Here is a 24,327-nt window from a genome sequence, read left to right as displayed (position 1 = left end):
AAAAAAATTGTTTTCAGAATTTGGCATTTTATTACCTTGAGATGTCACTAAAGCATGTGTTGGGAAAATAAAGTTAAACACGTTTCCTTTTCTAAGGGATAGGACTGAATTAAAGGCATTCTATTTCTTCCAAAAGCAGTGAGAGAGGACTGGACAGATACTCCCAGAATACACCAAAATAGACATGATTAGGCAACATAATACCAAGGACGTACAAGTGACAGAAATCTGGATGGATTGTAAACCTATTGGAATTTTATACACAGTAGCACCCAATGAAGCTTCTTACAGTGCTTGGAAGTAGAGAGATAACTATAAGCATCAATCTTTCCAAAATAGAAAAGATACTTTTTGTAGAGGTGATTTGTTTTTTATTTCAGATGCAGAATTTAAAAACTGATGTCAATAGAAAGATGTAGCTTTTAAAGATAGTTTTGTAGGCATTCTTACTTCAAAGACAGATGAATTAAGTAATCAAAGAAATGAAAATACTGACTTAATTTCTCAACCTTTTAAAGAAAGCCTGGATTTTAAAAATTTAAACTCAAATTCTGAGGGTTTGAATAACTGATAGTGAAAATAAAAATGAGATATTTTCTGTGATTTTGATCTTCTCTTTAATCTGTGCATACTTCATTTAAGTAAGTAGGAATGGATGTAGTTCTTATATAATTACAGTCCAGGAAAATATTTTGAAATAATATCATATATTCATCGCAAGCAAAGTGAAAACTGTAGCTGAACAAAGGAAGACAAACATATTTAATTTTCTTTTCTTGGGGAAAAGAAACATGAAGCAATGTGCAATGCAGTCAGGAGGTCAGAGGAAAAAAAAAAAAAAACAAAGTCTTTTTTTTCTTGGAACATTGAGATGAAGTATTACACCATATTACTCAGCAAAACATCACCTTCATTAGACCACTCAAGGTTCTTATGTGCAATGAGACAGATGCTAGATGCTTTAGAAAATGCTAGTAGGGCTCACATTGCTGATAAAAGATGAAAAATAAGTTTGAATAAATGGCATTGGTTTCTGCTCTGCACATACATAATGGAAGAAATGTGTCTTCTTTGCAGACGATCAAATGGTTATATATGAACTGACTAAATATTGGAGGAAGGGAGGGAGAGAAGTGCCTCAAACCATTCATGGAAGTATATGATACTGGCATCAATGAGGCTTAGATTTGTTACGGGATGTTGGGAATCCTCTATGGCTAAAGATTCATAGAAGTTTTCTGTCATGTTCCCTTTTGAACGAGGTGCCTCTTGCATGGCTTCTCTTAGTCTTTGTGGAATTGAATGTTAGTGTCCTGGTAAACTGGTCCTATGCTCTTGATGGTAAAAATCAAGAGCTTCCACAAAACTACCATAGCTTAGACCTCAATCACTTTCCTCTGCATTTCTGAACTTTCTCTGTTGAAATGAGGATACAATTTTTAAAGGTGACCAAAGAGTTTCACATGTATGATAGCCACATGCATTATAACATAGTTCATCATGTCGGGCCTAAAAATAAAATCATTGCCTTTAAGCCAAGTAATCTTTAACTCTTCTCTCAAAAAGTGAAAAATGCTTCTTTGTGTATGAAGCCTTCCTTACTTAACTATGTTACATAGGTTTTAGTACATCATTGTAAATGAAAATTTGCTACAACACTACCTGCTTAACTTTTTAAAATCAGAATTGATAAAATTTATCTCTAGACCAAAAATAGTCCATATCCTGAATCCTAGCAGTAATACACAGAGAAGTAAGAGAATTCAGAAATGTATAAAAAAACAGTGGCATTGAACAAGATTTTTTCCTTCATGCATTAATTAACTCAATACAGTAAGAACATCTGTTGGTTTTAGGAGAGCTTTTAACATTTCAGTGTCGTATCTACTTTATGTGGACTGTGATACTCACAGCAATTTTTTATAAAACTGCAAGTTTATGCCCAAATCCATGTATCCATGAATCTTTCCTTCCCTGTTCTGTTGAATACAAAGTCTAAATTGACTGCCATCTTTATTTTTAGAAATTAATATAAACCAATTCTTTAGCTGATGGTAATTGGCAGGACCTCTACAATATGAGCTTCCACATGAGAAAAGGATCAAAAATAGTTAAGAGGCATGTTCTGTGTGAGATATTTAAACTGAGAAGCACCTGACTCCAAAATGCTATGTGGCATGTAACTTTTAATATTTAAATTTTGTCTCAATGTATTTTGTAGAACCTGCCTTCAGCTGAAGGCTGTTTGCTCTACTTCATTCCTTAGTAATATAATACTACATGGTCATGGCTTTGAATGGCTTTTGTACCTTTACAAAAGTCAAACATCAGAAAAGACAATTACTCCTCCCTGTGATCGTAACATAAATTTAAAAGTGGAGCCACATTTTATGGGACTAAAAATGACATGGCTATTCATTTAATACAAGGATTTTGTAGTAACGCCAAACATATCATGCAGTCTGCCTGACTGCAGCCCCACCAGTCCTCTCCACCACCAATTGAACAGGTTATCCCATTGTGTTATTTTTAATCTACTAACATATTTCAGACTAGAAGGCACAAATATACACTACACTGAACAGAAGAAATAAATGTGATGCCGTATAATAGAATCTCTGCTAGAAACATAGCATTACAGGAAATGTTTTATTACTTTAGAAAGATTTTTCAGTCAGCATATCAGGGATGTGCAGAATCACACAGTAAAATAAATTAAAAGGTATACAGCCATGCATAGAGAAACAAACAAATAGAAAAATCCTCTTTGATGGTCAAAAGGAGAGTTTCACAAGTCAAATACTGACTTCTGACATTTGACATCTAAAACAACATTTTTTTTTAGTAGCAGTGAGTTGGACTCAGTCCATAGCTCCACTGATTTAAATCTGGATATGCTGTTTTGCAAACACTGAAGGAAACCTAGGCCCTCCTTAAAGATTAGAAACTGTCTTTAAAACATTAAGTAAACACATGAAAAGTGCGGAAGCTGAACTTTCATCCATAATCTAGATAAACTGCAGGCAAAACTAATTTAACTTCAACATCACCACTTTATTATTTGTAATTTTTTGATATGCACTTATAAAAGGCAAAACACAATAGAGCTCCTACTGGAACTAAGTGAATATTGAAGGGTTCAACTGTTACCGAACAAGGCACTTTCTCAAGACTAATGCAATGCAACATCTCCCCTCATTCTTTGTTCAGTCTGTTGAAAACTTGAATCAGGGCGCATTTCCTGGCCAGAGAATTGAAGCTACACAGATAGGAAGAGATGGTAGAGGAGAAAATGGAAACTTTGTGCTAGTAAAATTAGGCCAGCAGAAAATTATTTCCTTGCCCAGAGCAAGAATGATACAGGAGCTGTGACTCAGATACGTGTCCGAATTTTGATGCCTCTAGGGAATCTCATGAAATAAGGCAGTTCAACTATTGCATTTTCTGTGCTTAATAAAGGCAATACAATGCTAGAATCAATTATTGGGAGAAAGTATATAAAAGTTCAGGCTATTTTAAAATATATGGATGATCCGTAGGGGCTATAATTGACAAGTAATTTGCCATTTTGTTTCTTCTTCTGAAGTAAAATAACAAAGTGGCATACAATTTACTGGAAATCTACTGAGTTTCTTGAAACTGAAAAGATTTACATGTGTTGTGAACCTATTCTAAAGACTTTTGATGAATTTGGTTGTCAAGAGCAGTGATCTTGAAAAGTAACTAGAGGAAGTACTTTCTATTCACAGAGATTGTCAAGTTGAGAAGCTCAATAACAACTCAGAAGTGAAGAGGGAAACTTGCCAAAAGAGCTGAATTGTTGGATAGAGCTATTGTTGGACACAAACAAGTGAGTATCCAGAAAGGAGGAAAGAGTACATTTGAAAAGGTAAAGAATGTTAATATGCATTTAATTAACATCTAAGAAATTATCTTGGTAAAGACTGAGATTTTTATGTTCTCTGCCTTTTTTTAAATCATTTTTTTAAATACAAATTCCTCGTGGAAGTACCTAATTTAGTAAGTTAACATTTTCCTTATAAAATATTTCATGTGGGAATATATTTCCCATGTTTAACTATACTAAAGTCAATATGTAAGTTACATCTTTTACTTGTTCAGGATAAATAATGTTTCTCAGATCTTCCAACATCTGAAATAAACTAACATAGCTGGCTTTAAATACGGATGGCTTGGCTTTTGTACACAACTGATTGGAAGATTCCAAATTATTGTATTTGGAGATCTCTTCAAACTGATGCTGCACCTTTGTGTGTGTCTCTCTCTCTAAAGTTGCACCTGGTTCATTACATAGATCCTTCTCATACGCGAAGCAGATTCATGCTACTGATGCTCTGTGGGGGACTTGTAATTCAGTACAAGCCAAGTTTAAAGTGCTCATCCAGACTTTGTTTTAAAAAATCAGCCCTCCGTTTATCTCAGAGTGCTTCACCTCTGCATAATCCTATGCTAGCTGTATTCAGCCAAGACAGAGAAAGTCAGTAACTAAACGCTTCTAAAAGTCAGTTTGAAGTCTCAGCTTTAAATGTGAACCACTCTACTTTAGGACTGTTTTGTTTATCACATTTGTATTTTATTTTAAAGCATCTTTCCAGACACAGCTCTAGAACTGTCTTGGAAACTGAAGAAAATAGAATGTTACACAAAACGAATGCAGAATTTGCTTTTTCATTTTGTTTTTTTTTTTGTTTTTAAACTGCCTCCTCTCCTGCCTCTGGCCAGAGCTTTCTTTTTTTTCAGTGGAAGCAATTCAACCCTTCTTTAAGACTCTGAGTTTAGTCATATAGAGATCAATTTAATTACCTGTGATTAGCTTCTGAGCTGACACACTAATCCCTTTCGATGTCAACCTCAGAAGGAAAGTAAAACTAACAAAATAAACCCCACAGAATCTGACCACTGTCTCAATTGTCCATCCTTGAGCATGATATCCTATAGATGCCCAGCAGAGTCCTGAAGAAGGTATTAGAAGCTGGAACATCCCATTCAGAAGACCCAAAAAGGGCTCTTTTTATCCTTTAAAACAAAGTTTAAATTATAGATTAAAATGCTGTTGAAAAGTCAATTGTGGCCAAGGAGATTTATCTACAAATGTTTTAGTGCTTACCATGAAAAAAATTATCCATTGATCCCATCTGAAACAGACAACATCCCTAAGCATGCTGGAACTTCTCTGTCCCCACCAACCCCACCCCCCCAGTTTCCATCAGTCTGCGTAATTCTATAGTTTTAAGTCATATATTGGAAAACAGAAGCCTAAGCATGTAGGTAGAAACAGTATTTTATTAGAAAAACTAGGATATTCAAAAATATAATGTGCAGAAAAATAACTTTCAGAAATACTTACCCTCTCTATATACAGGAGATGCAGGCAACTATAACATAAATTATACAATATTCAAAGTAAGTAAGCTTTTGCATGTTGAAGAATGGGAAAATTTTGTTTCTTAGGGACAGGAAAGTCTTCCTTACAGTAATAACGTTCTCTTAAGGAATCGTAAACTTGACCATGGTTATTTTTGAATTATAAAGCCCAATAGAAATGGAATAGTTTCATGACAGTCCAGCTTAATTATTGTCTCCATTGAATTTGGGTTAACTCTTTAACAACAATTTATTTTATTTTTCAGTACATCCCTGAGTTATATACACTCTCCTCCAGGTGATCTGCTTCCCCACATGACCTGACAGTGACAAAAATGACCTTCTTCAACACAGCACCCATTCATCTAATAAAAGATATTGTGCTTCTTAACAAACATTTCCTTGTCTATATCCTTAAACGACCAGGGCTATAACAGTATCACTAGAAGTTACTAGAATTTACATGAAAAAATTTTTTTTACATATTTAATTAAGAGCTATAATGGATTTCTCAAAACAATAACTGGTATTGTTGTCCTGTTAAAAATTATGAACAGAAGCTTTACTGAAACAATAGTAACTGATGCTGTTAATATAGCTGTAGGCTCTTATTATAACTGGATACTTTATTGCCAACATTATTGCTGGATTCCTGTGATGATAAGAATGGGTCCTTTTGAATTATTAAAATTGTGTGATTTAGAATTTTTGTACCTATTTCCTAATTAAAAGGAGTAATATAAGTTAAGAGTTCTATCCCATGCAAAAAATTTTTTTGATTTTGTAGTTATTTAGGTTAGATTTTTTCCAAAGGACAAAGTACAATGATGCTTATTATTGCTCTCTTTCAGAAAGTCATGTAAGCTAGCTAATGAAAACCTAAGCTTATTACTCAATAATTAGTGTCATTCATTGTTTCAATGAGGTATTCTAGTACGCTAGATATATATCAACTTAAAAACAGGTTTTTGATAGTAGAGGTTTTATTGACAGAGCTAGCTACATTTCATGGAATCAAAAAGAATGTATGTATTCCAGTGATCAACAGAATTATGAAATTGAAAGCATTTTTGAAAATTCTCTAAAATTTTTCCCAATCACACAGTGTGTTTCAAAGGTCTTACTCTAACCACTAATATATTAGAGAAATCAGAATTGTGATTTATTTAAACCCCCCACATTTCATATAATACATTTTGAAGGTATTGCAATGAAATTGAATACCTTTATAGGTCAACAAAATAAAAAAATTGAGGGGTCCATCAGGTTTTTATTCACACCAGGAACTTGATTTCCACTAGCCTTTAACAGAAGCAATAAATTGCCTTAAAGAAAAGAAAGAAAAAAGCTCAGATAAAAGAAAAATATACATATGGAAAAAATTATGCAGAAGAATGAACTAACTGACTATTAAATTATCTCTTTTGGTTTCATTATCATAGAGCTTTTTTTAAGGAAAAAGTTAATTTACTTGTTTTTATTTATATTAATTCTTTTTTGGTATTTTACTGCAGATGAGTTTTATCAATCAAGCCTTTTATCAACTAACCAATTTTGCATGTTTTCTTGGGTTTTCAGGGTTTTTTGTATTTGGGGGTCTACATCAGGCATAGTTTTTAATTCATGCATTAGTTCATTCTGAACTATTAGAGAATATTTTGTAATAGGAGAGCCCTAGCAGAAGGCAAGAGTCCAAAAGTAACTGAGTCAATTGCCCAGAGAATTTGTGCAAGTTCTGTCCCTGGAGGTTTTAAAAGACTAACATGGATAAAGCCCTGAGCAACCATGGCCTGATCTCAGAGCTGACCCTGCTTTAAACTTGAGACCTCCAAAGTCTCTTCCAACCTGAATTATCTTACAAAAGAAATCTGAAAAATCAAAAGTATTACTTGACTTAGCCAGCTTCAGCGCATGACTAAATCTTTGTGCCAACAAAACCGCCTGAATTTGAAGAAAATCTTCTATTGTGGTCAAAAAGCACTTCAATATTATTCTACTAACAACAGTAGCACAGGAAATCCTCGCCAGTTACGTATCTCACGTCTAGCTGCATTTCCTCACAGGCCTATCTTTAAATCATGCTGTCTAATCATACCCTCATGACAAAAAAATAAAGATGCATTGTGCAGAACAGTAATACAACAAATCACCTCTTCTTTCACTATATGATAAATTACTCTTCTATAAGCAACTTTTGTTGATGTTTTCAAAATCTGAGATATTCTACTTAAAATTAGTATTTTGGGGAATATTTCTATATAGTTGGCATCACTACATTATCTTGTTTCTCAAAGAGTATTCAAATAGTTTACTTATGCATCAGGTTGGTTTTCTCTTTAACACCATTGTGACTCATATTGAGAACATGAATAAAAAGAATAAAAAAGAATAAAAAAGAATAAAAAAGAATAAAAAAGAATAAAAAAGAATAAAAAAGAATAAAAAAGAATAAAAAAGAATAAAAAAGAATAAAAAAGAATAAAAAATAATAAAAAATAATAAAAAGTGGCCAGAACGTCAAGGGAGGTGATTCGCCCCCTCTATTCAGCTCTGGTGAGACCCCACCTGGAGTGCTGCGTTCAGCTCTGGGGTCCCTAGCACAAGAAAGACGTGGACCTGTTGGAGCAGGTCCAGAGGAGGGCCACAAAAATGATCAGAGGGATGGAGCACCTCTCCTATGAAGAAAGGCTGACAGAGTTGGGGTTGTTCAGTTTGGAGAAGAGACGGCTCCAGCGAGATCTTCTTGTGGCCTTTCAATACTTAAAGGGGGCTTATAAGAAAGACAGTAAGATACTTTTTACCAGGGCCTGCAGTGACGGGCTAAGGGTCAATGGTTTTAAACTAAAAGAAGGTAGGTTTAGATTGGACATAAAGAAGAATCTTTTTACGATGTGGATGGTAAGATACTGAACAGGTTGCCCAGAGAAGTTGTGGATGCTCCCTCCGTGGAAGTGTTCAAGGTCAGGTTGGATGGGGCTTAGAGCAACCTGATCTATTGAAAGATGTCCCCGACCATGGCAGAGGAGTTGGCCTAGATGGTCTTTGAAGGTGTCTTCCAACCCAAACCATTCTATAATTCTATGATTCTAATTAAAATTAATATTTTTATTTCAATGAAAGTGCTGTGCATAAGTATAAAACATGTAAGCTCTACCATATATAGTCGTACAACTCCTTTTAATCTGAAATACTAAAAGCTGTACAGTTTTCCACAAACAACCAACTTTATATTTTTGTATTCTATTTTTTCTTATCTAAAAGTAGGTATAATCACAGTTGCAGTCTTTCAGAATGTTGAAAGTTGTTTTCAACTTCATTAGGTTTCAAAATATTGAAAGATGTTCAACTTCATTAGGTTGAAAATTGGAATGCATTGAACAGGGAACAATGCATCAATGTAACATTCCTAACAAGTGTTAGAAAAAAAATCCTCAGGGTCAGAACGTGGACCTCTTGCTCAGGTTAAGTAACCAAGTATAAACGTTCCTACTGAAGTTAAGTTATACTTAAAAAACTTAACTAATCTTAATAAAGAGATCAGACTTGCAGTAAAAACAGACCTAAGTAAGAAGGTTAACAGTAATCAGTCTGCACCTATTAAAATAAAACGCTAAATAACCAAAGATGTGCCAAAAAAATAGTAATGGATTATTTACTATCCTGTCTGCAAAAAACAACATTAAAAGGTCAGCAACAACTGAAAAAAAATGTTTATCTTTGTGAACTCTCTTGCTCAGAATATTTGCTGTTTGTATATCTTATCTTTTTGTCCTAAAGCTTGCTGTGTAAATTTTTGTTACTCATGCCTTCAGGTTCAGGACTGAAAGCAACACAGTATGCATAATTTATCAATAGGTATAAGACAACTGTTTTCCTATGTGTTTTGAAGGGAAGATGTATCTCAAAGTGGAACTAACCATCACAAGTACAAAATGTACAAAATAAAAAATGTATTACACAAGAACCTGTCATGCCACTATTTCAGTAAAATTATAAAATTAGAGAGCAGATTTAACAGTAACTAAAATTAAACAATTTGTGGTAGATTAAATATTTTCTCCATTTTTTACCTCATTCAAATGGAAATTATCTTATCAACACTATGTTTGCTTATTCATATTTAGATTAGGTTATTATGCTCCTATAAGTCAAACAGAGACTTGTTCACCAGGTATTACAACTTCCCCCCAAAATAAACAAAATATACAGCACTGTATTACTTATACCAAAACTAACTATAATAAAAAAGAAATCCAAACCCAAAAGTAAACCACAAACACACCACAAAACCCAGCAAGAAAGAAATAGGTCTTCGAGAAGGGGAGAAAAAAGCAAGTTCACCTTTGCTTTTACTGAAGTAAAAGTAAACAGAAATTACTCTCACATGTGACTTATCATTGAGAATTCATCACAGCAGCAAAGGACTGTGAATAAAGCATACATAACACATTATTCTGCTCTCTAGAGTGTAATGGAACTTGATGCGTGACCTTTCCCATAAGAGAGAGACAAGATTTAAAGCCTTCATACTAAATTCAGCCTAGAAATTAAGATCAGGCAAATGGCAAAGAAAATAAAGAGCTATTTTCAATGAACATATTAATGAAATCAACCTAATAAAACATAAATTAAATTAAATTATTTCTAATAATTGCATGTAGGAAAAGAAAGGAACTGTGAAGTTTTCAGAGCATAACAAAGCGGCTTTAATGCAAGCAAAAAATTAGAGAATCAGATACTTTTAAAATTACATGGCACAGTGTCACAGTAATTCACTTGCAAGAGTTCTATATATTACTAACAATTGCAACTGCCTCTATCAGAAAACTAGATTCCTGTGATTTTCAGTTTAAATAAAACCAAAGTTCTGCTTGACAGAATTCAGAACTTGGACATAAAATCCTCAACAGCAATGTCTTGAGGACGGTTGTTGCACTGTCTACAGCTATGTAGGAAATTATGTGCGGGACACAGAGGCCTCTTTCTCTCTGTTGATCACAATTGTCAATAACTTGAAGTTGATGAATACATCTTGGCACAGAAAACCAGCTTTTAAGCCCTTTCTCAAGTTTCTCAGCTCAGGAACATCTAACAGTTTGCTGTTGAGTGATGGGCAACTACCATACCTTGTTACATCTTTCACCTTTTGTATCTATACTGAAGAAAGGAACTTGGAAAAAGTCTTAAAGTACCATTGAGTGTGCAATTCTTCCTCATCTAGCTTGTAGTGAAAGACTGAGTCATACAGAACAACTTAAACTAACCAACCAACCAAACAAAACAAAACAACAACAACAAAAAAAATCAAGCCTCTTCTCTCCCCAAAGTTATTAATTCTGGAGACTTAGCACAGGAGTTCAGTATTTTCTTTGGATCTCATGGCTAGACTTACCAGAAAGGAAAATTTCAGATGTTTCAAACACACAATACGTTGATAGTGAGAAAGCAACTCTGTTGAATGGTCTTGTTCAAGCACAGTTTGAAACGAATGACCGATTCTCCCCACTGAAAACAATAGCATTTGTAGGTATAAGCTATTGTAAATCCTAAGTGCAACACCTATTCTAGATTTGGTATCAATAGCAGCATTTTAACATAACTGTCGTTAATACCAAACATACACACAAAACACGCTGGCTTTGTACATGTATGAGAATAGCATGAGCTAATTTGAAATGCAGGTTTATTACACATGCATTACTTAACAGTGACAAAGTGAAACAAAGTCATGAATGAATAAAGCAGTCCACCTAGTTAAATACCAATAAAATTTCAATTCTTTTAAGTTTGCCCTCAATTACAGATAGCATGACACTAGTCAGAAGACAGCAAGGACAGCTGCTTTTTAGCAGAATCTTATTGTGAAGGAGAGTTAACAGCTTCTCTAGACACTGTAAAAGTGTAATCACACTGGAATTCAATCACTGCATTACCTCCTAAAAATTATCCTCCGTTTTTTATAGCAGATTAAGTGGGTGGGGTTTGTTTGTTTGTTTGTTTGTTTGTCTATTTGTTTGGGGGGGGGGCAATGACCTCTTGCATTTTGATGTACTGTTGTAGTAAACTCTTGCACTGATAAATTTTTAGGTTGTTAAATGACACCCTGTCCAAACTATTTTTTGTTAAATCATCTCATTATTTCTATGCCATTGCACAGACATCTGATAATTTAACTAGGAATTGTAAAAAAAAAAAGTTCAAATAATAGTAACAGTTGGTGGCTATTTCAAGGGAATCAATAAAATTTATTAATAGACTGAACTATGTCATGGATTTGTTTTCTTTGAAAATTTGAGAAAAAGAAATAATAGATGTTTTCCTTATCCCTAATCTCACATATGAACTATTTTCAAGTGGTTTTTATGGAATACATTTCAAATATATATAGAAAAATTATTATAATTAAAAAATATAAGCCATCTTATTCTATCATTCCTAATAACCAGAAGCAATTTGTTCCTCCTCTCCTTGATGTAACAGCTACTTATTCTAATAAAAATCCATTTTCTGACAAACATGGATTGCCATGATTTCTTCCCAGACTTTCTGTCTGTTTTAAGCTTCCTACTTCATCCATTAATGGTCCCATTTTGCTAAAACTTCACAGCAAGTAGCATACTATAAGATGAATGCGTACATATTTGTAAACTTTTACCAGTTTGCAATTCTGTTGAATAATTGTTTCAAAAAATGTTTATTACCCAACTAGAATGTTCTGTTACTGACCTTAATTCAATTTCCTAGAAAAATACAAAGCTTAAAATTTGATTTTGACTCTCAAATTATAAAAATATAAATTATATTTAAAACACTGCCAATGGCAAAAATAAACCTATAATAACGAAAAAGGGATTTTGTGGCAGAGTGCTTAAAGTGGCCTGGCACAGTCAGCAGAATGAAAGCAAGGCATTCACTGGCCTCCAGGAGGCCCCTTGTGAAATCATGAGGTATGCATTAGTCACTCCTAGAAAAGGCAGCTTGAGTCCTTGTCATACTTGGCTCAGCCTGTTTGATTAGAAAGGGCTCAGAGTTTGACAGTATTGCTCCATGTTTTCCCTTCTCCTTTGCTGTGCTGCACCCAGGCACTCACCTATGCAACAGCTGAATAGCATCTCTATAGGCTCCATGATCCCTAGGAAGGAATTGAGCCTTCCTTCATAGCATGGATATCTATGCATGCATATAGATAGATTTTGCATTGTTCCTTGTCTGTATCTCTGTTTTGCCTTCCGGATTCACTCTGGGTTATATGGCCAACGACATTCAGCAGAAAATTTGGAGTTTCAGACAAGCCAACCTTGTACTTTAAAAAAAAAAAAAAATAGTACTAACAACAGCTTTACTTCAGGCTGTGCTCTTATCTGGACAACCCATGTATGTTGCTGGTTTTCTTGAAAGTTGTTGACTTTATGGCCTCCTCTTCAATTTTTAATATCCCAAGTCACTGTCCTTGTTCTACGCACTATGACAAACCTCATTAAAAAAAAAATCACAGTGAATTATATAAAAGTGCATGAAGGTAGCATGCCTAGTATTAGCCAATTACTTTTCCTATAAGAAAATACTGTTTCTTGTATTATCAAGGATATTAACTATGGTTAAAAGTGAGGTGGCAAGGGAATGGTAAAACACACATTACATACACTCATTTTTCCATGTAGCTTGACACATGCCTTATTTATTGGCTTATGTTTCAATAGAGTTTGAATACATTTGTAATTTCCAACAAATAAATAATCTTACTGTGAAAGAAACTGGACATCTTGAACAGGTACCAAGTAATTTTAACTAACGCTGCTTACAGGTAGGTCAAATTTTAGAACCTGACAAGACAATAGCTCCAGGTGTTTTCTTGGTATGTTGCAACTCCACATTAGAGCAATTCAGAGCTACCATCCTAAACATGCCACAATTTTCACTGGGAGATGAGGCAATCCACGATGAGAGAGATGATTTGAGAAGTTCTAATCTGGCAAAATTGAGGGTCAGGGACTACAGCATGTACATACAGCCTCTAAAAGGTTTGCCTAAATTCCTTAAAAAAATGTTTAAAGAACAGTCCTGAAGTCACTTAATTCAACTGCACACAGTCCTGAGCAACCTGCTGTAGCTGACTTTGCTTGAACAAGGCGGGGGTTGTACTAGATGATCTTAAGAGATCCCTTCCAACCTAAACGACTCTGTAATTAAATTTGGAATTATCAATTGGAACTATTTTAATTGGAATTAAAATTGATTTAAAAGAGAACAAAAATTGCTCCTTTTTGCCAAGGATGAAAGAGAGTCATTTGTGGAAGTGGACTACTCCAAATGGATTTGCAGATTGCTTCAACACAATTGTCTGCTTTGCATCTCTACACCCGATAGTTTCCTGAAATGCGTTAAGCGTTCAGAGCAAGGCGATAAAATTACAGGCGCACTCATCTTTCAACTAACATAACTGTGTCATAATTTACCATTGTAGCAGTCTAATAATTCTCCTTGTAATTGCAAAAAACTGTTTTGAAAAACAGATAAAAAGATAGATCTTAAAGTAATGATGGACAACATGCATTTTGCATTTGAAATAAAGACCATAACAGCAAAAACAAGTCTGAGCAAGAATGGCTGAAGATTTCAGTACTGCAATCTAAAGGACGACCTTCTCTTTTCATGCTAAGTTGCTTCCCATATATCTGTGTATGCAGCACTGATAGCACTTTCTCCCTTCATCTTTCAGAAAGAACAAGTCAGCAAGTATTTTAATCTAGGACAGATTTCATCAATTTTACGTTGCTTTATGTGTAGCAACAAAATATATTCTAATAGGAAAAACTTATTATCACAGCTCTTATTTCTATATTTTAATAATATTTCACAATTGAGTACACAAATAAAAAAGACAAATCTATCAGATGGCCATTACTTCTCCTTGAGGTTTTTTTGTCTCCTTATTCTCCAGTCATTATTTTATATAAAATTGATAGCATATACTCAAATAAATAAATCTTCTGCAACAGCTATTTCTGATCAAAGGTCACTTGTTCTTTTACATCTTCTAGGCCATTTGCCAACAGATGTCAATCAGTGAAACAACCACTAACCATTCCCCAGGGAAAACATGGACTGTGGAAGCAGAGAGTCATTCTAAACAGCAACTAAACTCAATGACCAAACTATGTAAGAATATCTATTACTGTCCTTTTGGCTTTAGCTTTTGTTTTGTCTCCTTTACTATCATTAGTCATTTCTTAGTATGTATTGCACACTATAAAACATTGACCCTTTGCTACCGCACAGACAGTCTTTTCACATACTGTGGTGTTATTCACCATCTCCCAGGACTCTGAAACGTATCAGTATGGATCCTAGCAACAACAAAAGGTCATACAACTATTTTTAAAATGCCAGCCATCCTGTTCATAAATGCTCACAGGACAAGTAACAGTTACTGCTTTCATAGTGTCTCCAAAATAAGTAATGTGTCACAAAGGATTTATGCTTGCAATGCAATCGTTCCTTATTGCCCAAATCCTCTGGCGGCACAGAATTGTGTTTCTTTCTTTCTTTCTAATATAGCCCCCACCTCCCCTATAGTAAACAATCTGCATCATTGCTGTTCATCTGACATATTGAACAGTGTGCTTAGCTTAAAAAAATAGAGACCATTGGAGCTGAACCATCCCTGTGGCCAAGCATCTGTTTAAGCTCACTAACAGAACTAGCGTTCATTCCAACAAGATTATTCTTCGGGGTTTTTCAAATGAAAGCTGTACATTGAAAATTACTCCATAGCAATGCAAAATATACAACATTCTGCAGCTAAAGAAACATGCAGTATTGTAAAGGATTATTCTTTTAAAGAAAAATCACGATTCTTATATACAGTTGGCATAAACAAAAAAACAGGTTCAAAAACATATACCAAAGGAATCCTCTAATTTCCTGAATATGCAAAATATTACTAAACAAGTTAATTGGTAACTCCTACTTTCTTCCAGTATTCCTTGATTCACAAGAAGCAAGTCATGCCTTTTTTCCTAACAATAATCAGGTGGTTTTTTTCCTTCATAAATTGAGAAAGAAGGTGAGGATCATATCACATATGGTGTAAATGGCTTTGCCAGAATTGGCTGCAGGATGGGGATATGGATACTTTTACTGCCTAAATAAGGTGCTCAAGGACACTAATCACTCTTTTAACATCCTGGTGTCATGTAGAAATAGCAAGCTGTAAAACTTTTCTGTGGGCTATAGTAATTCCAGGAGACCTCATGGTTCTGTCAGATAGATGGCAAAAGTTCAGGACAGAGTGAAAGCATTGAAGGAGGCAGAGCATTTACACAGTCTTCACATTTCTAGATCATCTAGACCTCCCTCCCAGCAGGCATAAGCAATCATTCATCTCAGTTGACCTCACTACTCTATATTTAAGGGTATTGCTGTTGAAGATTTTCTGTCTTTAAAAGAAATTTGCAAGTAAGAAAGCAAATAACACCTTCTGCCACTGACACACACTATACAAGGTGTATACCTTGTAAAGTAATGAGGCAAAATCCAAGGAAGTTACACCAGTTAATTCATTCTTCAACTATGAAGAGAAGTTTTAACATTAAAAATAAATCTTAATGATTTCTACTACACATTAAAATGGGGAGGAACAACCATCTTTAAATCAGAACAAAAAAGGTGCAAAAAGTAAACTCAAACATATTTTTAGGATAGAAGGCAGAAGAATATTAGTGTTAATAAAATCAATATGGAACAAATGAATAAATCAGGACATAAGAAAGTTGCCTGAGAATGAACAACAGGGATTTCTGTTTATCTCCATTGTGTTTTTAACTGTAAAGGTTTCCTCTAATCTTTCTCTCCCACAGCTACCACCACAAACAAGGCTGCATATTTATATGCCAATTCAAAATTAGTTTTTTGAAACAATCCTCATATGAAATAATGTTCACTTCTTAAACAGGTCATGACGCAAAAATATTCCCGTCCCCCCAACACAATAAGAAAGGTACATACATCTTTGCTTAGGACTGACTTTCACTATACTTTTGCTTCTTGTCACCAAACAGCGAAAAAGGCTTTCATAGCCATAACAGTAGTTTTAATTGTTCCAACTTAAAAAATCCTTGCTCATAGAAGTTAATCTTGTACATCAGATATAGATAGACTCTAAATATTATTTCAGGTTCTGTGTAACCACCCAACAAGCCACAAGCCTCATCAATTAATAATGGAAAACTAACATTCTGTAACAGAGTGAAAACAACAGCTAGGGGCCATTAATATCAATTGACACAAACTCCTATGGCTTACAAGCGTATCCTTTAATTGCTGTAAATGCTTTGCTCCAAGCTCAGTGTACTTGGAGTACTGTATATGCGAGTGTTCTGTCTATAAATTGTATATGAAAAAGAACAACAGATATATGTCTATTTATTTATTTTTTGAACCATCTGATTGCTATTCAGTGCATATCAGATCCAATATGACATTCATGAGGTAATTACCTTTTGACAAGAATTCAAAAAGAAAATACTTTGGCAATCAAAACACAGTCAGAATGAAAAAGAGGACGGCACCACTGAAGGAAAGACACTAAGAAGAATAGGATGATTTATGTAGTACTACACACTTAGGACACCAAGTCTCACCCAGAAGGGTTATAAAAAATAAATGAATAAAAACTACAAATACTCAAATACTAGGTACCAGACCTCTGCTAAGACTCAGCACTTAATTGTGTGCAAATTCTCAAAGTGTTTTTGCCACGTAAGCTGGATTCTAGATATATATACTATTTTCTGTAAAATATTGACAATTCAATCATTAGGTACAAAGGAGTAAACTAAATTCAAAAATTCTTCCTACCTGAAAAAAAGTTATCAAAATGTCTTGACTTCTGTAGATAAATCCTTTACATATAGCACAGGTGAAGAATTTTCATTACATGGATTATTTTTTTTTTTATTTTTTTAATAAATTGTTGATTTCTCATTATGACATTTGTCATGAGGTGTAAAATCTTGGCTTTGTTGATGTTAAGGCTTACATTGCATAGATCATGTGTTCCTTTTCCAATTAAAAGGAACATTTTTTAAAAATAAAAACTGTCTTGTTTGTGCAGAGATATCCTTCATACATCTGATATTATTCTCTAAAATATACTTCATAAAAAATCATACAGGGCCATAATTTAGAAAAATGTCTGCTTATCATTTTTATCAATATTGAATTTGTCAAACAGAATAACTACTTGAGATTTTTAGTATATATTTCCAGCTGTTCCTCAGAATTCTACTTGTTTTAGAACAAAAAAAAAAAATCTTGATTTTTTTTTACCTAGTTAAAATTCATATTTTGCTCCTACAAAACAAACTAAAATTCAGAAATGTTGCAATGTCAAAGCTCTTTACTTCCTTTTTTCATAATGTTGATATTCCATACAACTAGAACCACCCATATTCATTCATAATAGCTAGAGCAAAAGAGAAGTAATCACCTGCTATGTGGTAAAATCCATCTATAGACTTTAATCTCATCATAATGATGTGAAGGATCTCATACATATCCTAATAACCCATTAGTGGAAAGATTGTCCTTCCAGTTAAATTATTCCGTCATAGAATAAATTTGACCTAGAAAAGAAAACTTCCATTCACAATAGCAGAACTGAACACAGAATATTAATTCATTAACACATAATGCACAATAATGTGTAGAAAAACAGAGAACTACCAACAGTAATAACAGCTCTCACCTTTTTTGATACAAGGCAAGACCAGATTGCTATTAGGCAATGTGAGTGTATAAAATGCCACTACACTAATACTGTCTAATTATACTGATCAAGCCATAACTCTTTATGTAATAAAATATTTTTACATACTTCCCCCCGCCCCCCATTCTCCCTTTTAACAGTTTTGGTTTTTAACAAAAAAACCCCTTTCTTTCCTTTGTCTATTCAGCACCCTTGGAAAAAAACACCAGATGGCAATGTAGTGTTCAAGTATTTTATTTAACATATATGTTGCAGGGAAAAAACCTGTATGGATCAGCATGAGGCTCTCTTTCCTAACCTACTTCCTCTTTGATGAATATTAAATAATTCATAAGCAAAAACTCTACTCACCACAAGTAAGTGATCAAATACCACTCAGCCTGAAAAGAACAGACTTTAAGAAACCCAAGTTTCTAAGGATGTAAAACCACGTGGCTAAAAAACTATCTACAATTTAGTTCAAACTATGAAACAGGATAATTTCAGGAAAAATCACTGAAGGAAAACATTTAGAAATGTATTACCATAAAGTTTTCAAAATACTATCAAGGACTGCATGGAGCAACAGATACTCAGTGGACTGCACAAAAAGTAAATCTATGCACTTTTCAGGTATATTGTAAATTTATATGAAGTTCAGCATCAGTCTAAAAACCAGGCATTATTTCGTAAGCTTTTGAGGTTTAAGCCAATTCCAGTAAAACCATGTGCTGAACGAATCAAAATATGTAGACTTTAAGTATTTATTCTTATTTTGCATCAAGCAGGACATGGTGAACAAACAGAGGAATCGTTTCATGAAGCAAGATTCTTTGAGATATTTCAAAAAGACAAGTAGTGCAAGAGTCAGCTTCCCATTTAGCAGATCATATCTGATAACCGTTATGTGCCAAATCAAAGTTCATCTTTGCAGTTACTGTTGCAGGCTCTGAAGCCTCTCCAGAAGAATGGGGACTTCACTGAGTACCTAACACACCCAGTTAACAAACATTACGTCTATGTTGAAGTCAATGGTTGGAACAGCAAACCTAAAGGCAAAGGATCTTTTCTTTCTTGCTTGAGAAGGCATTACAACTTGTAGGTGTTGTGCATTCAACTATCATTGACAGGAAAAGTTTAGGTGTGCTTAAGTCTAATTTAGTTTTTGCATATGTGGATATAGGAAGAATTTTCTTGCATCATTTTTATTTATTAATGGAACTGTTACTGGAACTGGTCATCCAGCCATTCTTACATAACACACACAGTTATTACACACTCTAAATGTAAAATAAATCCATTCTATGTTAAAGAGTCATTTGAAACTGCTTATTGTATTACAGAAATTATTTAAAATATTAACTGTAAAAAAAGATGTATCTTCTGTCAGATAGAAACAGAATCATACATGCAAGATAAAGCGTTAAACAGGTACGTCACACAGCTGTAAGCAAGCCAATTCAAAGCATGTTTTCCTGCTAATGTAATAAATATCTGATTAATACTTTTCCCTTTATACCCTATATTATTATATTTAACTGATGAACAGCACACAGTGGTAGAAAGATTCAAGGACTGCCTTTAAGTAATGTCATTTAAGTGCTTTGCAAAATGACAGCTCTCATTATCAGAGATTTAATCCAACGCAACACAAGCTAAGCTTTCTCTTGCAATGTTTTTTTAACCTAACAAAGACAAGACCATATTGATCCTAATTGTTTACACATATAGCTAATTGTCCTGAAGGCCAATAGATGGTCAGAATTGTTATCCATTTTTAGAAATAAAACCAGAATTTGAGCCTACAAATTATTCCACATTTTTGGCATGCTGTGAATCCTCGCTGACTTTCTGAAGGTAGGTTCTCATGTTCTTGACAGATCAGAGAAATGGTTGGAAATGTATTTCTACCAGATGGAGAAACTCATACTTTTATTAATCCCTATCTTTTTAGCACAGCTGATAAAAAACTTACAAAAGAAGAGAGCTGAAGTACTCTAGCAGGAAAAACGCAACTGACAGTATAGAAAAGACATATTTCCAAGGATAGATCTCTTTTTAACATAAAATACTGAAGTTAAATATATAAAGAACACAAGATTTGTGTTTTCAGGTTTGTTACTTAGAAATAAGCTCAACAAAAGTGGATTAGAAGGAATAAGTTACAATTAGGACAACTATTTAACATACCAATGCAACAACTTTACTTTTAATACATTCCTTTAATTCATAGCAGAGAAGGAAGTACATAAAAGCAATACATCTCTAAAAGGTGGATACTACTACTCCATATTTATAATTATAACATCTTGTAAGTATAAAAATATGCCAACATCTTTATCTTGCTATTCATTTTACTTTCATGCCGATATTTCAAGGACAAAGTGAACTCACAAGTAGAACTGACTAAAGAGACGTAAACCATGTCCTCACCATCCTCAGCCTCTGGTTAACATGTTCACATAAAACTAAAGTTCTCTCTTCCAAGTTGATTTTTTTTTTCTTACTTCCATTTCTATTTGCAAAGCACAGATAAGTGAATCTTATTTTGCTAAAACTTCCATTAAAGTAAATAAGGTTTTCTTTGTAGAAACACTTCAGGATTGCAAAACAGGCCTCCCAAGCACCCAAAGGAGGAAAAAAACAAACGGAACCTAAAAAACAATAACAACAAAAACAAACCAAGCAGCATCACACAAGTTACTACGTTCCACCTACTCCTCTGGAAGTTCTTCAAGTCTAAAGTCACTAAACAACAAGACCAAAGGTAGCAGGATCTGAGATTTCAGTAAATCAGAGACTTTTCCTTTGTACATACAGTGTTACAAACAGCCTCTTGGTGATTCAGCTAATTGAAACTATATACAGGACAAGCAGATCTCGCGCGAGAACATCAAGAACCTCACGTTACTCTAAGGTATGATCCAAAGATTTCCACTACAGCTTTTCCTTTTTATTACAGCATCAGGATGAGAATATATTCTCTACATCTTAAACAGTATTTTATGTTCTTTTCTTTTGCTGGACAGCAATTATATTACTTTCCCAAACAGAAATCAAAATGTATATTTACCACTTTTCCTTGCATTGGTCAATCAGAGGAAGAGGATACAGGCAAAAATGATGAAATAAAATGCAAAGACAACCCAAGTTCTCATTATTGACACATTCATGTAACAGTTATCTGATGACTGGCTATTTTTTTGATTCCTTAAAAATGGATGTAATTGTAAAAGTTACTCTAAGATGATCAATAATGTTTATACTAAATTTGGATTAAGGGGCCTCAACTTAAAGCTTACAAGTATTAAATCTTAATCAAACAGATATCATAGGTATCCTTTGAATACGTCCGGGTGAGGTTGTTCTATCTAGCCTTCAACATCATATTACAAACACATCAACCCACCACCAACTCCTTTGCTCTGCAGACAGTCTGTATATTCCAGTTTTCTTGAGTTTAAATAACCCCAAATATATTTTCATCTCAACCTCCTTGGTTGAGGAATACCTTACTTTGTAGTGGTACTCCTTATTTGCCTTCCCTCCATCTACATTTCCAGTCACTAAAATATTGGAGACATAATCAGTTTGATAATGTTGTTACAAATATAATACATGGAAAATACAAGATATGATTTAAACTGTTGCCAAAATGTATAAAGACGTGTGTCCTCCCTAAGCACCAGTTTACAACAACTACCAACCAACTGCAGTTGGAAACAGATTTAAAAAAAATACAAAAAGAAATCGGAGCCACACTTCTGGAACAGTACAACAAAAGCTACCTAAAACACTCCAATGCCAAAAGGAAAATGACTAGTAACAACAAACGTAATTAACTAATTCCATTAACATGGGATTAAGACTTCTATTAAGGATTTAGTGTCCATTAGTGCCATAGAGCAAGATAGTTTGCAGAAGCATTATCCTATAACTTTTTTCATTATCCAATGAAAAGTGAAAGATGGGAAAATTAGAATTTCGGGGTGACAGACAAAAAATGAACCCAAAACCACCCAACTGTCTCAGTATAGGTGTTCCCTTTATTTACATATGAAGTTTATTCATCTATAGTAACAGTATGAAAGATGTTTGGTAAACGTTACCCTCTGCTTGGTTTCTGAAAAACTGCCTGTACTTTTTTTGCTGAATTAAACTCTTCAACCATGTATCACGTAGCCCTTTCAAAAACACATTTTGCTGTTCACTTTTCATGGTTATTAAATTTAACGTGCTTGTTCTATTTGTTGTATTACAAAAATCCGTAGCCTAAACCAAAACTGCATGATCTTCATATCCAAGAGATTCTTCACCATATAGTCAAACAGATAAATCTAGTAATTCATCAAACAGATAAACCTAGTAGCTCACATTAACAACACTGACTGCAACAAAGTCCTCTAAGTTAAATAGTTCTGGGAATAACTTTCCTTCAGCAGATAAATTGTTACACTGATTTCACATTACATATGTGATTTTAACATTTTTGTTTTTTCCATCAAGTTCACATGACACATTAGTCTAAAAACGTATAGAAGGTACTAACTTTTGTTGCTGCAGAATTTGAAATTGTCTTAACTATGTTCCAAACCACCATAACAACATCTTAGTATATACTTGCAAATATTAAGCACTTCTTTCCAAACCACATCATAACCACAGAGATAAAGATTTACTTACCTGATCCCCTTTTGGTCACAACCTTCAAGCTCTGAGTTAGAGTAGCATACAAGAGAATCAAGTTGGGAATAGGAGCTTTCATCTTCTGTCTTTCCGTGGCTGCTTCCTAGAGTACCAAAAAGAAGAAAGAAACAGTGATTTTATATTGGTGCTGAAACAGCCTTGAAGTAACTAATCATAATACTGACATTGTGGAAAAGCTGAATACAGTGTTTGTGAGCAATTTAATACACCAAAAATGATCTATTGTTCCTGAAAAAAAAATGTAAACTAAAATCACCATAAAACAAACACATGCACACACTACAGTTAATCCTGGAGCTTAAGTTCCAATTTTGTCTACGCATTGAAAATTCATTGGGTCCCAGTAAAAACTTTCTAACAGATATCCTGAATGAAACAACTTTGATAAATTTATTCTATGAAAAAAGTGTGATGTTTTCACTAAACCTGCAAAATAACATCTAGTTCTTTCTTTTTATCATATAATCTATTTCCCCCCAATAGGAAAAAGAAAATAATTTCCTTCATTAGTTTTGCTTCCATTTATTAATTCCACAGATTGAGCACAAGATTCACAATGCAATGAACAATTAATTAAAACCAAATCTGGTCATCTTCTTAGGAACAGCGAAAGGGGAAACATAAGAGCGCACCAGAGGAACCAGCAGAGAGTCCTGTAACTTCCTTTTAGATGAGCTGAAATCCCACAAGCAAGTTCAAACTAACATACACACTGCACTAAATCAGAAATGAATGTTATTAGGATGGGAGAGAGGTGGATCACAGGTTGTCGCTCAGCCTTCACCTCTAAGATGTGAATAGAAGTTTTGCATTTCTATTACTTGTGTCCTCTGGGGATTCAGTGGTATGAGCAGCTGGTGGAAGCAGCTGCTATATATTCCCCATATAACTAAGAGGGTGTCATCTAGTCATGATGATTATCAGCTTTGTTCGGAATGGTGGATGGGACTAACATCTCACATTTCAATGTGTTAAAAGCGGAAAGGGAGGCCAAATCTTCTGTCTAGTCAAGATAGACAGTAGAGTCTATCTATGCTATCTATATTCATTATAGTATTTTATGCAAAAATATTCTTATCTAATAGGGGGAAGAACAGGGCTGTGATCAATGGTTCTTTAATATTATAAATAAAGACCCAGATGAAACCAATGGGGGTTTGATATTGACCTCTGTTAATCACAGCACTGTGCAGCAACCAAAAAAAATCTCAAAAGGAACCACATAGTACAAGCTTTGATTTCAAAAGACAGCATGAATCTTTTGCACTTCCATTGACAGTCAGGTTACTGAGTAACCAAGACATTTTTTGAAAGCAATATCTTAAAAATATCTTCATCTTAGAAGAGAACAGGTTAGAAATAAGAAATAGCGGGGGTGTAAAAGAGCACATTATGGGAAGAATTACTTAAACAATGATGACTTCATATAGAATCCATCTTATAGCTTTACATTTCAAGACATTTGAGAACTAAGTGCAAACCTACTG

The 24,327-nt window shown here is 34.1% G+C and overlaps 1 protein-coding gene across 1 annotated transcript in view; it reads right to left on the bottom strand.

The window, feature by feature from the left end:
- The window catches only part of IL1RAPL1 (interleukin 1 receptor accessory protein like 1), a gene marked incomplete at both ends in the record, with an annotated part of 704,116 nt that extends 681,218 nt beyond the window's left edge, over window positions 1–22,898 (bottom strand). Inside the window, one exon of the mRNA XM_082330883.1 lies at window positions 22,817–22,898. Coding sequence (XP_082187009.1) covers window positions 22,817–22,898 — 82 coding nt within the window. The remainder of the gene's footprint in view (window positions 1–22,816) is intronic.
- Window positions 22,899–24,327: the final 1,429 nt, after the last annotated feature.

This window comes from Platalea leucorodia, assembly GCF_965183815.1.
Source record: "Platalea leucorodia genome assembly, chromosome: 2".
NCBI lineage: Eukaryota > Metazoa > Chordata > Aves > Pelecaniformes > Threskiornithidae > Platalea > Platalea leucorodia.
The sequence above is the reverse complement of the archived record's forward strand: the minus strand, read 5'-3'. Positions and strand labels throughout refer to the sequence as shown.